This window comes from Falco peregrinus, chromosome 13, assembly GCF_023634155.1.
Source record: "Falco peregrinus isolate bFalPer1 chromosome 13, bFalPer1.pri, whole genome shotgun sequence".
NCBI classification, from domain to species: domain Eukaryota; kingdom Metazoa; phylum Chordata; class Aves; order Falconiformes; family Falconidae; genus Falco; species Falco peregrinus.
Genome location: NC_073733.1, coordinates 17,248,325 through 17,264,368, shown reverse-complemented (window position 1 = coordinate 17,264,368; position 16,044 = coordinate 17,248,325). Strand labels below are relative to the sequence as shown.

Below are 16,044 nucleotides of genomic sequence, written 5' to 3'. Positions count from 1 at the left end.
CTGTTCACAGGGGTGTAAGGGAAGGGCAGAATGGGGAGCTCGGCTTTCTGTCCCCACTAGCTGGGCAGGAAGGGCTCCGTATCACATTGCTGTATCACTTACCGTGCCAGCCTGGGTGGGGAAGGTGGTTTTCCCCTCTTCTCTGCATATACTTGAGGAGAATTTGTTGCCTTTACACGAGCTGCATTTGAAGCCAGACTGCGCTGGTGTGTGCCTGACGGGTGGTGCAGGCTGGCTCCGGGGTGGCAGCTAGCCCCTGTGGAGGGGAAGTGCCTTACCCTGCACCCCAGCAGGTTTGCTATGAACCAGCTTTGTTACTGCAGCCCTACAAGGGGGCAAAGAGTGGGCTTCCTTCGTAGCTGCACGGAGGCTTTTATTATAAGGGAAAGCAAGTTTAAGTTACCCTTTTATGCAAAGGACAGTTTAAACCTGGAGGGGCACATCTGGCTCCCAGTGCCTGCTCGGCTTGCCCGTGTCCCGTCCCCATCCTTGTCCCATGCTTGTGCCCAGCCCGCTGGGTGCTCCTGCTGCACCAGCAGCATCATGGCAGCATGTGTCTCCGGTTTCTCGACAGAGGGCCGTGTGGTGCTGCAAGCCCGCTCTCCCCACAAGGACCCCTTGTAGCCCAGGTCAAGGCAGCAGCATCTTTGAACGTGGAGCTTCGCAGGGGGAAGGAGCGCCTTGCCGTGTTTTGCACAGCTTTGGTGTACGCGCTCTTCAGCAGATGCTTACCCCGGGCCATGCTCCAGCATGGAGGTGAGACTGGCAGGGTCCCCGGCCTGCTGGGGTCCCAGCCTGGCTGCCACTTAAAAGTTCTCCTTGTTGAAGTAGAATTTGACCTTCCTGGGGTCCAGGCTGGAGTGTTGGTGGCAAGACTTCTGCAGGCTCTTTGCCAAGGCCCCTGGCCCGCAGAGGAACACGCCGACCACCGACCTGTACACGGCACAAGGGGCATCAGCACTGGGCAGGCGGCTCAGGGAAAAGTGATTTAAGAGCTTTTTGGGGTCCCTGCAACCTGCAGGGGATAAATGCTCCCCTCCCAAAGCCAGCACTGCACGCCAGGGAGGAGAGGGTGCCTCCCAGCTCCGGCACCCTGAACCCCCTGCCCAGCTCTCACCTGGGGTGGGCTGCAGCCACCGCTGCGAACTCGCTGTTCCACATGGGCCGCCCAAAGATGGTTTTATGCCTGAGGCCCGTCACTGTGTCTGTAGCAGTGTCAAAGCGGAGCGCCACGTTGTTGGCCTGGGCAGAGCAGGGACGGTGAGGATCCTGGCCACCATCCATGAGCCCACCTCCAGTCCCTCACCACAGAGGAGCATCCCTCGCTGATGCCCACCAAACGCCACTCCTGGACCTTCTGCCTGCAAGCTGTTGACATGCTCGCCCTGCCTCTCCTGCCTGAGCTGGCCACCCCGTGTCCCCCCTCGTAGTCATGCCTGCCCATGGTTGACTCACAATGCTGGTGTCCCAGCCGGTGAGGAAGAGACGGTAGGTGAGAAAGTCTGCCTTGCCCGACTCCGCCATCTTCTGCTCCAGTGAGGCAAGCAGGTCATTGAACCAGGCAAAGGCTCCCGTGTCCCGGCAGAGCCAGTAGAAATATATCTGGGAAGCAGGGATAGAGGGGTTGCCCAAGCTGGAGCAGAGCAGGAGGCGTGGAAGGATGCAACATCGAGAACTGGGAAGCCCAACGTGGAGGAACCCACGGCTGGTCCCATGGGACACCCCATACCTTCTTGGTCTTGAGGGTCTGGTCAGCCTGCTGGAACTTGTACCAGATGGACTTCAGGATGGAGGCAAAGGGTGTGACTCCAATGCCTGCTCCCACCAGCATGGCCACCTCATACTGGAACACGTCTTCACTGGCTGTGCCGAAGGGGCCATCCACCTCGATCCTGGCCGAGAGAGGGCCTGGGTAAGAGGTACAGCCTCCCCAGCCCCCTGGGATGGTCTGTTCTGGTGCTCCCCAGCCTACCTGGGCATCTCTGACTTCTGCTGCTGGAAGGTGTGGACGAGACGCTCTGTCCAGTCCCCAGCCACCCGGATATGGACAGAGAAGAAGTCCTCCTCAGGTGCCGAGGTGAGGGTGAAGGGGTGCCACTCCAGCATGGAGATGGCAGGGCAGTTGATGAAGACGTACTGCCCCACTTCCATGCGAAAGCCCTTCTTCTGCATCTGCAGCTCCAGCACACGGGCAGGGTGCATGACCACCTGCGGGGCAGGGATGGGGCTCAGCACCCCACCTGGCTCCTGTCCCTGGGCAAGGGGCTTTGGCAGTGGCCCCTGCCTACCACCCCGGCAGGGAGCTGCAGCACCAGCGGCAGTGCGGGAAGCAGCTGGCAGCAGGCACAGGCTCCTGCACCACCCACCTTGGTGACAACCACCTTCTGCCGTGCGCGCCAGACCCGGAGGATCCGCTCGAATACGTAGAGGACAATGGGGGCCAGAACCCACTTCCAGGACTGTGGGGATGGAGGAGAGCAAAGGGTTGGGGAGGGCCAAGGCCAGAGCATGCCAAGGGCAGAGGAAGGGCTTCTCCCCCCGCAGCCGTCCCGCTGCTGCCTTACCTCGGTGGGGATGCTGCCAAACTCGGGGTCTTTCCAGCAGCTGTGGCTGCAGTTCTCGGCCTTGTGCGTGAGGCAGCGGGCACACCGATGGGGGTGCACCTCCTCCATGCTCTCCTCTGTCTGCCCGCGCACCAGCCCGCTGCAGGGGAGTGAGGGATGAGCCTGGGGGCCGGGTCCTGCCCCCTGGATGGGGCTGAGCCACACTGTGTGGGGCCAGCTGGGCTAGCCGGCCCTGGGAATGAGGAGCCCACGGCCCCGCTGGACCCTCTCCAGGGCTGCACCGCTGCCCCACCGGGCGTACGCGGCCGCTGCCCCTTGCTGTCCTGCCTTCAGGGAGCAGTGAGGAGCCTTACGCAATGCCATGGATGACAAGGCCAGCAAAGTAGATGAGGAAGAGATGGTGTGTGTACCAGAAGACCTCAAAATAGTTCCTGCGGATAAACTCAGTGGAGGACGTGACCATGAGGATGAGCGCCAGCGTGATGATGACACCTGTCAGTCCCGGGATGGTGGTGAAGGCCACATACTCAACAGTCTGCAGGGGCAGCAGGAGAGGTTAGGGAGGCAGGGGACAGGTGGTGGCAGGGGGCTGGACACCAAGGCTGCCCTCACCGTCTGGTTGGAGTGGATGGGGTTCAGCCACTTGCTGCCCTGCAGGTGCATCTTGGAGAGGACAGCGGGGAGGCTGCCATCGGTGGCTTGCTGGCTGTGGTTGTAGCGCTCCAGGTTGAAGAGGTGGGCGATGGTGTGCACGGCTGGATAGGGGACAGGCAGTCACCTTCATGGCCACCTCCCAGTCCCCACCATGCCCCAGCCCAGCACGGGGCAATACCTGTGAGCAGGGCCAGCGTGTACGCCACCAGCTTGTGGAAGGTGAGGTTGTGGTCCAGCTGTTTCCGCAGAGTTCGCCTGCAGCACTGCAGGGAGAGGCGGTGGCATCAGGACAGGGATGGGGACAGGGATGGGGACAGCCACACTGGCCGTGCTGTGGCGGGGCACTCACCGAGCAGGTCCCGCGGAGGAAGGAGAGGAGGTTGCGGCAGACGGGCAGCAGGATCAGCATGCTGTTGAAGTTGAGGCACTTGGCTGATGCTCGTGCCCATGCCAAAGCGGACTGGGGAGAGGACCGGGGGTGAGCGCTGCTGTCCCGCACTGCAGGTGGGGTACGTCCGCCTGCCCCCATGCTGGCCCCCACAGCTCTGCCCAGCATGGTGCTGTGCTGGGACTGGGACAGGGTGGACCCAAGCTGGGAGTGAGTGATGCTGGGCTGGGGACCGGGAGGGAGCGATTCTCGGCTGGGGGTTGGGAGGGAGTGATGCTGGACTGGGCTGGGAACTGTGAGGGGGTGATGCTGGGCTGGAACAAGACAGGGACCAAGATAGGGACCATCATGGAGCACTGCAAGGCTGGGAAGTGGGACAGAGTGATGCAGGGCTGGAAGAGGACAGGGCAAGGAAGGGGCATGGGGTGCTACAGCCCCCACCCCACCGCAGGAAGGCCCCAAGGGACATGCATGCCCAGGCAGGCAGGGTGCTGCAGGGAAACATCTTACCCCGAGGATGGCCCTGGTGTAGAAATACCGCTCGTCCCGGTCAAAGAACAGAAAGTAGTATGTGAAGAGGAAGATGTTGATGCCCAGCCAGGCTGCCTGCAGGGGAAATCCATGGCCCCATGAGGGACCCCAGCCCGGGACCCCTTTCACCCCACAGCACTTGGTTGTGGTTACAGCCAGAGGGTGTCAGGACAGCACATCCCCTGCTGCTTCCTCATGACCTGCGGCAGCACACAATGGGCCAGGACACGGGTCCAAGGCTGGGGAAAAGTGTGAGAGTCTTGAAAAATAACTCTCTTGTCCCCCACGGCCCTGTGCATCACCCACACACAAGGAAGGAGGAAAGGCCAGGAGCAGGCAGCGCCTGCACGGCGGGAGGGCAGATCCAGAGGATGGTCGGGGCTGAGCAGGGCTTTGTGGAGAAGGCTCTGGGAGGGGGAAGTTTCGCAGGGCGCTGGCTCACCCAGCCCCGCCACGCTGCTGTCCCCTGCCTAACCCTGCTGCAGCCCACACTGGTCTCTCAGCCACTGATTTTTTGAAGAGCTCCCAAACCAACTCTGCCTTGCATTTGTTTTGGTTTTTTTTGAAAAAAGTCATTTAAAAGTGAAAATAACCCCACTTTCTGAACACCCCCATTTTCCCACGCATTTGCAGCTCCTCATGCAGCACCGAGCAGCTGGCACGGTGCTGGCCGGGCAATCAGCAGCAGATCATCCCTACGGTCCAGGCTCCTCACCCCGGTGTGGGCTCTCATGGGACCCTCCTGCTCTCACACGGGAAGTGCCCAGGCAAAGCAGCTGGGCAAAGCAGCGTCATTTTTAAGTTCTGCAGTGGGACCCCCCCTTTCCTTTGAGTCCTGTTTTCCTCAACACAAGTTTTCTGAACCCCATCCCTCCCCTGGCCACCGGGGCTTTGCAGGCTGGCTGAGCAGAGGGGATGCTTGTCCCTCCCAGCAGCCCACCCTCAGGACAGCCCATCAGCCCCCGTTTTCCCAGCAAGGCCCCCGGTGCTGTATCCAGACTGTGCCCCGCATAACCCCCCCCATCGCCCTAGCCCCCCGCCCTGGCAGATGAGCCCCCAGCCCCACACACTCACGAGGACAGCAGCCGAGAACCAGTGGTTGACCAGCCAGTTGCCCATGGTGCGATGTCCTGGCGGCCGCCGCCTGCCCGCCGTTTTATGGAGGCGGCAGCCCCGGTGGCGGGAACAGCACCGCAGGGACTTTCCCCTGAGAAGCCTTTGAGGAAATGCCAAGTAGTTCCAAAGGCCACCTTCCAGGAAGGCAGGGCTGACCCTACCGGGCACCCCAAAACCAGCCCTTCGTGCCGGCTGGGCAAGGCCTCCCACTGAGGTGGCCCCCGTGGCCCCCCGGCTGGGCACTGCAGGGCATCAGGCTGCTCTGCCCGGTTCTTTGCAGTATCTGGGGACAAACCCGGGCTTTTTTTCAGGTAGGAATCTCCTGGTGGGAGGAAGTAGCGGAGAGTCTGTCCTGCTCCCAGCTCAGCAATTGTGCCCTTGCCTGGCCTCCCACGCCAGCCTTTGCTGCTTCTGTTTTACAAGAAAACCACCAAAGGAGGAGAAGCATCCTGGGAGCAAGGCACCATGCTGGGGTCAGGATCCGGCCCAGGGACCCACTCCAAAGCAGGTGAATTGAGACTGAGCACCAGTGGTGCAGCACCACCACTGGCCCCCCGAGGGTGCTGAGCGCCCTCAGCCCGACGCCAAGCACCCTTCAAACTAAGCTGACCCCACAGATGGGTGCTGGGGGGAGGGTCACACTCCTGGTTTGGGGGCAGGACGCCTGGGTCCCATCAGCATCCTTGCCAGCACGCCAGCTGTCCTTCGTCTCCTGCCTCCCCTCTGCTGCAGGGGCCCAAGCTCTGCCGTGCCTGGCGCTCCTGCTGAGAACAGCAGCCAGCACTGGGGCCTCCAGCCTGGAGGAACAGGTTGGGCAGGATTGCTCCTTGCTGGTATGCTGGGTTGCTCCTGGCCTGCAGCCATGGCCGCGCTGACGGAGGCACAGGATAAGGCTGGCCCCCCTTCCGCCATGCTCCCGTACCTCATCAGCTCCATCATGGGGAATCCCCACCATCCCCATTTGCCACTGGGGCAGCCCCGGCTTGGTGCCCATGAAGACGAGGGCTACGGGGGCAACGGGTGTGTGCAGATGCCAGCCCCGGCAGGACAGTCCCCACCCTCCACGTGAGTCACCAGCCACCCACCAGCACCTGGATTCACAGCCACAGCAAAGTTTTTTTTACTGCTTAAAACAGTCCCACTGGCACCCGTGGCCCCAAGGTCCCTGTATGTACCATAGCGGGCAGGCTGGGGGGGTCGGGGCACCCCAGGGGATGTGCATCGCATGGCAGCTGGCTTGCAGCAGCAGGCAGTTTCCGCACCCCATAAGCCCGTTGTGTCCATGTGCATAGTCCCAGGCAGGCAGGCATGCTCCTGTCCCCCTGCCACTGCAGGGCCACACTGGGACCCTCTGCCACTGCAGGGCCAGGCAGTGCTTGCCTCTGGCGTGGCTTGTGCCACAGGTCCCCTCTGGCTGCCAGCGCAGCCCAGGGCTGTCTGTCCCCTGTCCATAGCCAGCTGGAGAAGCCGGGCGCTGACCAAGCCTCAGACGATGCTGTGCCTCACGCCGGGCTCACAGGGTGCCTGGAGGCGCAGAGGGGTCCCCGGCAGCTGCCGGCGGCAGCAGACACAGTGCAGGAAGTCGGCAACATTGTGCCGGAATAGCTGGCGGCAGGGGTGGAGGTACTGGAAGAAAAGGAGCATGAAGTAGATTCCCAGGCAGTAGCCGAGGAGCAGCTGCACCACCAGCAGTGGTGTGCAGATGTTCTCATAGACATCTGTCTTGAAGAAGTACCAGAGGACGACGAGTGCTGTGTTCTCTGCCAGCCGGACCATGTAGTACGTGGCCAGGCGGCCCCAGTTCTGCGACTTGTCAATGAGGTCCCGGTCGGCCAGCTTGAGCTGCACGGCCGACCAGCAGAACATGTTGATGCTGGCGTAGAGGAGGGTGAAGGCGCAAAGCACGACCACCGTGCCCACACGGCTGAAGTTCTTCTCGATGTTGTCAGGCAGGCGGGTGCCGCTTCGCCAGAACTGCACCCAGGGCAAGAAGAAGACCACCAGCAGGTTGGCCAGAGCGATGGGGATGATCCAGTGCTTGAAGACGGTGCTGAAGAGCACGAGAACAGCCACGCGGGTGGAGATCTCCAGGCTGCGCCACACCACAATGCAAAGGAAGGCCAGTGGCCGCAGCTGGACCTTGTAGTCATCATACTTGACCTGGATGGCCAGGATGTTGCAGACAAGCGCTCCGTAGGTGACCGACACCAGGCAGATGCCCATGAGGATGGCTGCAGAAAGAGAGGGCAAGGGGAGTCAGGCAGCATCGGGGACCGGGCTGTGTGTCCAGCCGCTCTGCTGCCCTGGGTGCAAAGCACGAGGCACCAATCCTGGGTGTGAAGTGGAGGGTGCCAAGCACTGGTGTGTGCAGCAGGAGGCTCAGTGCGAGCGCTGCTGGGACAGCTTGTGGCTGGTGACAACAGACCCCATTTTGAGGTGGCTGTGGGGGGAGCTGCAGGCAGCAGGAGGCCCTGCTCCCAGATTTTCTCCCCACACCAATAAGCCAGAAGCCTTTGCCAAACTGGGGACATTCCTGTGCTTGAACTAGGCACCACCCCCCTGCCCTGTGCAAGAAATACTGCTCAAGGGTGAGTGGGGCACAGTCTGCTGTGAGCATCCCTCTGCCCTCACCAGGGCCAAGAGCTGCACCTCTGTAGCTGACCATTCACCCCACGACCATATCAAGAGCCTGCCTCATCCAGGGGCTTCAAATCCAAGGTCATTTCTAGGGAACTCATGCTCATATCCAGCGCAGCCAGGAAAACCCCAAGAGAAAAAGGGAAGCTTGCGGCTGCTCCCAGTCATGCCATGCCAGTGGTGGTGGCTGCGAGCTGCAGAGCTGAGCTGAGACACTCGAGCTGCGATGGAATCATCCAAAATGCATCAAGCGGGATTCACTTCCCACACCTGCTGCTGGAGGAGCGCTGAGGCTCATCCTCCCTCTGCTGCTCCACCTCCCCAAAACATCCTCACAGGGGGCTGTGGCCATGGAGAGGGTTTCTGTGGGGCATCTCCCATGTTCCCCTTCCCGTGCGCCTGCCGTGGGCACAGAGGGCAAGGTCTGGGCTCCCAGCGTGGCCGGGAGAGTGGGTCGGTGAGGGCAGCTCCTTCACACAGTGCTGCAATTGGAACGGTGCAAGAGCCTCCTGCATGCCTGGCTCGGTAACATGCTGCAGCAGGAGTTAAAAGTTTGCTCTGGCACATCCAGCCCCCAAGCACATAAACATCCTGGGAGCAGGCAAGGGAGCCTGGGAGTGGGAGCTTTGGCTGTTGGGAAAGGCACAGAAATAGATCTGACAGAGGGACCGTGGGGAAGCCAGAGCCTGGAGCTAGCCAGAAAAAAAACAGTAACTAATGCAGACTGGACCACCTGCGGCAGGGACATGACATCTTTATGGGACAGGGCACAGGGTGGATGGCACGGCTCAGTGGGCAGACACCTGCAAGGACCAGGGCTGGGAGCAGAGCCTGGTCACAGCCAGCTCTTCCCATTCTCCCCAGCTTCACTGCAAGCTGCAAAGCAGGGAGCTGAGCATCAGAAAAGCAAACCAGTGGATGGACAAGCGCCCAAATTCCACAGCTTGTGCTCCATGTTTGGGGGAGTCCAGTCCTTCATCAGCCATGCCCCCAGCAATGCCCCCCAGAGCTTTGTTCCGCTGCCACACCGGCACACACAGTTAAGGAGCTGCCGCCGTGCCCCCGTAGGGTCCCGCCTGCACGGCCCTGGGGAGCCCTGTGCCAGGCACCCTTACCTCGGGTGACAGGGACATACTTCTCCAAGACGCTGATGTAGAGCTGGAGGGTAAGCTGCGGGGTGGAGCCCAGGAAAGCCTGGATGACCGCCATGCGCTTGAAGGCGTTGCGGTGTGTGGCCAGCCGGCGCACCGAGTGGCCCACCTCCTGCTCCATCTCCACCTCGTAGCCTTTCCGCAGCCGCCGCTTACGGGTGATGGTCACATAGGGTTCCTCCTCCATCCCCGACCGGCAGTACACCACCAGGGCCTCCACGCACCTGCGGAGACGAGACCCCTGTCACCCCGCCAGCATCCCCGCTGCCCTCCAGCCCCGCTCCCGGCCCTTCCAGCCCCCCTCGCTCGGTGCTGGCCGGACCCTGCTCCTGCAGAGTTCAGCCCAACTGATTCAGGCAACCGTTCAGCAGCGCTGCCGGCAGTCCCTGGCCCTGGGACGTCAGGATGAGGGCAGGATCCCAGGATGTCAGGATGAGGGCAGGGTCACAGCAGGACCATGGCGATGCCTGGTGGCCACTCCTCTGCTCCAGCACACAGGGTGAAGCGTGTGGGCCCAGGGGACAAGGGGTGCAACAACCGCTGCAAGGGGTGCAGCATCCAGGGTACAGAATAGCTTGCAGCAGAGCTACAGGAAGGGGTTAATCTCCCTTGGGCTCTGTTTTCCCCACCAGCACCAAACCTATCTCTTCCTCTAAGCAGAGGCAAGGGAAACTTTCTGATACTGTCTTTGATCTCTTCTTGAGCAGAAGGCTTCTACATTTCCTTCTTGGTGGGGACGGCAGGAAGGGGAGCGCAGGGTGAAGCAGAGTGTGACATGGGCAGATAAGACAGCGCTTCCGCAGTTCCTGGCACCCTCACGTGCGGGCAGGGGAGGTGGGTTTCTCCCACACTGCTCCCCACTGCACGGCCAGCAGGCAGCGCGACCCCCAGCCCCTCCGCACACAGCCGTGAAGCGGGTGTGTGAGGGCCAGAGGCCATCAGCAGAGGAGGACCCATCTGACAGGCTTGGCTCCCGCTCCGGGGACGGGCTGGCTCTGGGACCAACAGACACAATTATTTATGAGTGCTCATTAGGACAGCAGTAACTGCTGTGTTTCATACCCAAATGGAATGAGGGTTTTGGATAAATCCTCTTGCTAGATCAGGCCAGCACTCATGGCTCGTTGCAAACTCTTAACGGGAAAACAGTTTCATCAAAATGCCTGGCTTCAAGGGCAGTCCCAGCTGGCTCCCGGTGCCCTGCCAGACCTTAGCAGGCTGGGCTCCATCTCCTGCCCAAGGAGCCAACCGAAGCAGCCGCTCGTGAGCAGCTCTGCCTAGCTTTTGCAAGTGCCCAAACACCATCGTAACCACCTCAGACAGCCACAGCTGTTGAGCTGCAACACCACCGCGGGCCAGTACAGGCTGACGTGGACCTGCAGCCCTTCCACAGCTGGTGGCCCTGAGGTGAGACTCCCCGGCCACCTCTGGAGATGAAACGTGGTGACGAGGGTGCCTCTGGCACCCTGCTTGTTTCCGGTGATGGAGGAAGCGTGGTGCAGGCCGCGGTGTTTTTGCAGCTCTGCAGGTATGGCGTGCCCCAAAGTGTGGCTGCCGGCGTGCCCTGGTGGAAGGAGCCCCATGGAGATGACGGCTCTGCCACGCTGCCCACTGCAACCCCTGTGCGTTCTCTCTGAGCATGGTGGCCAGGGTGACAGCAGCCCGGGGAGCACTGCAGCATTCCCAAGGAGTGAGCGATCAGCACCTCTCTGCCTTGTGCAACACCCACTCCTTTGCCCTCCCCTCCCCACCATGGTCCGGTGGCCTCCCGGCTCCCATGCCACTCCTGCTCCTGCACTCATCTCCTCTCCTCCATGTCCCATAAGCCCCCTCCCCGCCCCAGGACTGGGGACTTTTGCTGGGGGACAGGACCCTTGTTTCTATTCACCCTCAAGCACCCCTGCCAGGATTTGCATCTGTGCCCCCAGCCTAAGCGTGACCCTGGCAAACCCCACAGGCCGAGGGAAACGCCGGCTGCAGGCAGTGCCCGCGCACAGAACCTGCCCAGCAGCTGAGTGCAACAGGCTGGCAGGGCCGAGCCCTGCCCGGAGCCGGGATCCAGCAGGCAGGCGAGCAGGCAGCACCCCGGCACGACCCTGGCATGGCTGGAGAGGGGCAGCTGAGCACAAGACCCCCGTGGTCACCTGGTAGCAGTGGTGTCCCAGGGGAGGAGGGGGACAGGGAGCCGTCAGGAGCAGCTCTGGGCACGCCGGAGTGATACAGGGGCAGATTTCTGCTGACAGCCAGTGCCTGGGGCGCCCTGCCCGGACCACGGTCACTGCTCTCACCTGGGGCCCGCACCATGTGCCAGGGGTCCCCACGTCCCTTCCAGGGGTCCCCAGTGTCCCCTATTGCACCATGCCGGGGGTCCACGTGTACCGCTGGGGGTCCCCGTGTCCCTGCCGGGGGTCTCTGCGTCCCCTACCATGCCATGCCGGGGGGTTGCCATGTCCCTGCCGGGGGTCCCTGTGTCCCTGCCAGGGGTCCCTGCGTCCCCTATCGTTCTCCTGCTGGGGGTCGCCGCGTCCCTGCCGCGCTCACCTGATGAGGGGCCCGAGCTGGAGCAGGTGCATGAGCAGGACGAGGGGGCGGTCGCGGCTGAGGTCGCGGTGCACGAAGATGAGCGTGAGCTGCACCAGGACGGAGGGGCAGAGCACGAAGAAGATGGTGAGCGCCAGCCAGAAGCGGTCGTCGGAGTGGTCGTAGGAGAGGCAGAGGACGGCGGCCGCCGCCCCCTCCCCGCAGAAGAGCGCCGTCGAGAAGACGATGCCGAGCGGCAGCTTCGCCCGCGACGGGGCGGCGGGGGCGGCCAGCGGGCAGCCCCCGCTCGGCCCGTCCATCCCGGCCCCGGCCCGGCCCGGCGCGGCCCGGCCCGGCCGCTCAGCCCCGCCGCGGCTCCATCCCGGCTGCAGCGGAGAGAAGAGCCGGCTGCGGGGCGGGGCGGGCGGCGCGGGGCGGAGCGGGGCTCCCCCGCCGCACGGCGCCCCGACGGGCAGCGCCGGCCCGGCCCCGCCGAGCCGTGCCCAGCCGTGCCGAGCCCCGGCGGGGGGGGCGGGCACCCCGGCGGCGCTCCGGGCCCGCCCCGACGGGCACAGGGGGGCGGGATACCCCGCCGGGCCCCGACCCCTCCGTCCCGGGGCCCCGGCCAGGCCCCCCCGCCGTGCCCGCCACCCCCCTGCCCGGGGCCGCCCCGCGCGGCTGCACCCAGACTCCCGCCAGGCGCGGAGCCCCCTGCCCCGGTGCCCCCATCTTTGCCTGGGATCTTCCAGCCCTGTTTCTGCCGGGAGCCCCCACCCCAGGACACCCCCAGAGTGCCAGCACCCACGCCTCAGGACCTCCGGCCAGCTCAGGACCCCCCTGCAGCACCCACCGTGGGACCCCCCCTTCCCCAGCCATAGCCATGCCAGCCCCCATGGAACACTTTGGGTGTCCCCCAGGCCTCGGCGGTCCCCCCTAGGACCCCCCTGCCAAGTCCCGTGTCCTGACAGCTACCAGCCCACCAAGGTGCAGCAACATCGGGGGGTCCCCCTAGGGAAGAGCTGCCAAGCAGCCCCAGGGAGAGCGGGGTCCCACCGTGGGGCAGGAAGGGGTGCCAGTGAGGGTGCCAGCCCTGCCCGCAGCCAGCCCTGTGGCTTTCACTGGCCATCTGCCAGAGCTGCCTGTCCCCGCTACCACCCCAGTGCCAGGGGGCCCAGCTCCAGCCCCAGGGATGGGTGCGTGGGGCTGGCCCAGGGCACCCACCAGCCCGTGGCCCCGCGGGGCAGCAAGTGGGAGGAAGGCTGCTGCCAAGCAGGGGGCATTTGGTATTTTGAAAGCCAAGCTCTGGCACAGGCACCCCTTCAGGTCTGGTGGGTGTCTGGTGTGTGTCTGCTGGGCTGGCCTCGAGATCTGGGTGGGATGTTGTGGGGCAGATGTGGTTCCTGCATCCTGGATGCTTTTGCCTCCAGGTGGGAGGTAGTGCAGACCACCTCGACCTACAGCTGAGCAACAAGGTGCTTTTCCCATTGCCTTCAAGGCCCCACCTTCAAGGTGGTGGGGTATATGGACTCGCTGACAGAGCCAAACATCCCACCACTGAACCCGCTGCTCAGCCCCACATCCCCTCCTGTCTGTCCCACCCATGGTCTGGGCCCGGAGAGGCCAGCTGAGCTCCACACCTCGGCCACCATCGCAGCAGCGGGAACACAGGGCTGGCTGGGCTGCTCCCCACACCGATGGCCGTGAGGGTCCCCGCTCTGCCTGGCAGGCATGGTGGACCCCACCACCAGCCCCACCGGCCTTTCCCCCATGAGCGGTGGTGTGAGCCCATGCAGCTGCAGCGCAGCGATGCACACGCTGCCCTGCCTGAGCGCATGCTGCCTGCCAGTTACTCAGTCCAGCCTGGGCACACGCTGGCTGGCTGGGAGGGATGGGACAAGGCAAGGAGTGTCTGAGGTTTAGGCAGACAGGGAAGTCTTAGGTAACTTTTCAAAGGCGCTCAGTGTTCACCCCTCGGCAGCCAGGCCAACTCACAAGGAGATGCCCACGCTAACGGCAGGGATGCTGTGTCCATCGCTTGCCCAGCCCCGTGCAAGACAAAAGCATGAAACCTCCCAAAGCCCACACATGAGTTTCCCCCATTTTACCGGCTGGAAGCGTTACCAGGGCTATTGGGCTTATCAGCAGCAGAGCTGGGAATAAAACCGCCTGAGACCTTGGAGGCCACGTCCCTCCTGACAGCAGCTCCCGCACAGAAGCAATCCCAGTCCCTGCAGCTGCTCAGCGCTTTTCCTTCCAACGCTGAACAGCTGCTTTAGGAAACCGCAAACGCCATGAGCTCATAGGGACTGGCCTGACCGGCAGGGACAGGAGACCTACATGTGACCACTCAGCTCTGGTATGATAGTTACATATTTTCAAGCTGATTTTGGAAAACAGCCGCTCCAAAAAAAACCCAGCAGGGCAGAGGGCGAAGGGAGCAGTGTCCAAGCGAAGGAGCCTGACGGCCAGACGAGTGGCTCCTGTGGACGCTCAGGGTGGGAGCTGCACGCAGGCAACAGCTGTGCCTGGCTGGGTGCTCAGCCAGCAACAGCGCATCGTTCGGCACTGCCAACTGCGCCCACACCTCTGTATTAGCAGCAAGAGCAACGTGCAATTTATACTATTTATGCAACTTCCACTTATCCAAATTAAAAGCATCCCTCAGGAGTCTGGCAGGTCACCAAGCCCTCGGCTGAGCAATGCCTGGGCTTCGACTCATCGTATTTTTAATTTCATCTTCCTCTGCTTCGTGATGAAATACTTAAGAGCAATTGTTTAAGCAGTCAAGAATTCCAGTCCTGCATCCCAGAGTGCTGGCAGCTGTCAGGGAATGGAGGGATGAAGCTTCACAGTGTTTCCCACATCAGTTATTACCCCATTTTCTGACCCAAGCATGGAGGGGCAGTGGGCTGTTTTCTGGTTCGTGCTGTGAGTCACCCCTCAAGCCTAACCCCACCAGTCTACAGCTCAGAGCTGTAAACAGCAGACCATAAAAGCAATCTGTGCCACAGATAGCATCAGCGAGCGATCCTGCCCCCGCTGCCTCCGCCACGCCCTGTACCTGCCGGCTCGACGCCTGCGCCGCTGCCTGCAAACCCAGCACGGCTTGGGCTGCCAGACACCCTGTGACACTGCCGTCACAGCGCTGCCAGCTGATCCAGAGCCGCGGTGAGCCAGGAGGGGCTGCCCAGGCACTGGGGACATCCTCCTCAGGCATTCCCATGTGCAGTGGCCAGATCCTGGGCCAGCAGAGCGGGCAGGTGCTGGTCAGCCCTCTCTGTCAGTGCTGCTGGGAGCAGAGCAACCTCTAGGCTGGGCGGGGTGAAGTGACCTCCAATATGATGGCAAAGCACCATGGAAGTGCCCATCCAGATATAACCGGAGGTGCTAAACAGAGGGGGACAGTGCTGGCATTTCTAGGACCACTCAGGAAAGTGGTGGGGTTTAGACAAGTTGCATCGATGTTACGTAGTTCTGTTACAGCAGCACCTAGCAGCTCATATGTTTTGCAGACCTCACTGTGAGGAGCTGGAACAGGAAAGAAAGGCAAAGGGAAAGAGAAAGCACCTTTTTTCCCTGCCCCAGGGTGGCACAGTGCTGCCCAAGTCCCTGCCCCATGCCTTGCTGCAGGCACCAGCGTCCAGGAGTCTCCCTCCACCCAGGGATGCCCAAGGCACCAGCCTGAGTCCTGCCACCGTGTACAGATGTCAGTTCCCTGGCTCCCACAAATGCCTGCCCTGTCCTGGAGAGCATTCTAACTTCGTTATTTTCTTAATCCCAGCTTTCATTAGGTGTTTCATCCCTGTGTTCACACCATGTACTTTGAACACAGGGCTGTGGCAGCGGTGGCTGCCTGCTGTGTGAAACTCAGGGTTTGCTGGGCAGTTTTTCCAGCCTCTTGCACGCCTGCAGATGCATGAGGGCATTTGTGTGTGAGAGCCTGGGCTGTACGTGGGGTGGGAACCGGCTCCCTCACCGGCTCTCACTCTGAAAATAGCCATGTCTGCTTTACACATGCCTGCCTGGTGGCTCAGCTCCTGTAAAAGGAAAAGAGAAAAGCTGTTTGTTTAGAAATGGCAGGGAGCTGCTTGCCAGAGCCCTTAAAGAGCCCAGCTTGGGAGAGCTGCTGGCAGGCTCCTGCAAGCTCTCCTTTCCTCTCGCCGGGGCACTGCCACCACACTAGGACCCGGAGCAGACATCGCTCCCAGTGCACTTGCTGGGACAGCCAAGCACACACCGCCGGCTTCCCAAATATAGCCCTGCACACAGAGGTGATGGCAGCTGCTGGGGTGCAGGGACAGCCATGCTGCCCCCCCACTGCCCTTTCAGATCTGAAACCTCCTCAGGAACACGCACTGTGCTGGGGATTAAATATTTATTCAGCTGGTGCCACATGGAGCGATGGTGGGGATGCGTTGATCCCCAAAATACCCCGTGTGCTGGATGAAGTGGAAATCACGAAAAGTTCCTCAGCCTGGCAGGC

At 62.3% G+C, this 16,044-nt stretch overlaps 2 protein-coding genes across 2 annotated transcripts; both read right to left on the bottom strand.

Moving 5' to 3' along the window:
* Window positions 1-377: 377 nt before the first annotated feature.
* Window positions 378-6,225, bottom strand: NOX1 (NADPH oxidase 1). The gene is made up of 13 exons (XM_027780248.2): window positions 5,212-6,225; window positions 4,117-4,212; window positions 3,568-3,678; window positions 3,397-3,481; window positions 3,177-3,319; window positions 2,918-3,099; window positions 2,565-2,703; window positions 2,367-2,459; window positions 1,973-2,208; window positions 1,730-1,892; window positions 1,456-1,602; window positions 1,118-1,242; window positions 378-933 (listed from the first exon to the last, which is right to left on the bottom strand). Exons 1-13 carry the CDS (start codon window positions 5,254-5,256, stop codon window positions 807-809), a joined length of 1,692 nt encoding a protein of 563 aa, XP_027636049.1. The 5' UTR covers window positions 5,257-6,225; the 3' UTR covers window positions 378-806.
* Window positions 6,226-6,349: 124 nt separating this feature from the next.
* Window positions 6,350-12,072, bottom strand: XKRX (XK related X-linked). Its single transcript, XM_027780249.2, has 3 exons — window positions 11,583-12,072; window positions 9,006-9,265; window positions 6,350-7,484 (listed from the first exon to the last, which is right to left on the bottom strand). Exons 1-3 carry the CDS (start codon window positions 11,879-11,881, stop codon window positions 6,739-6,741), a joined length of 1,305 nt encoding a protein of 434 aa, XP_027636050.2. The 5' UTR covers window positions 11,882-12,072; the 3' UTR covers window positions 6,350-6,738.
* Between the last annotated feature and the right edge of the window lie 3,972 nt (window positions 12,073-16,044).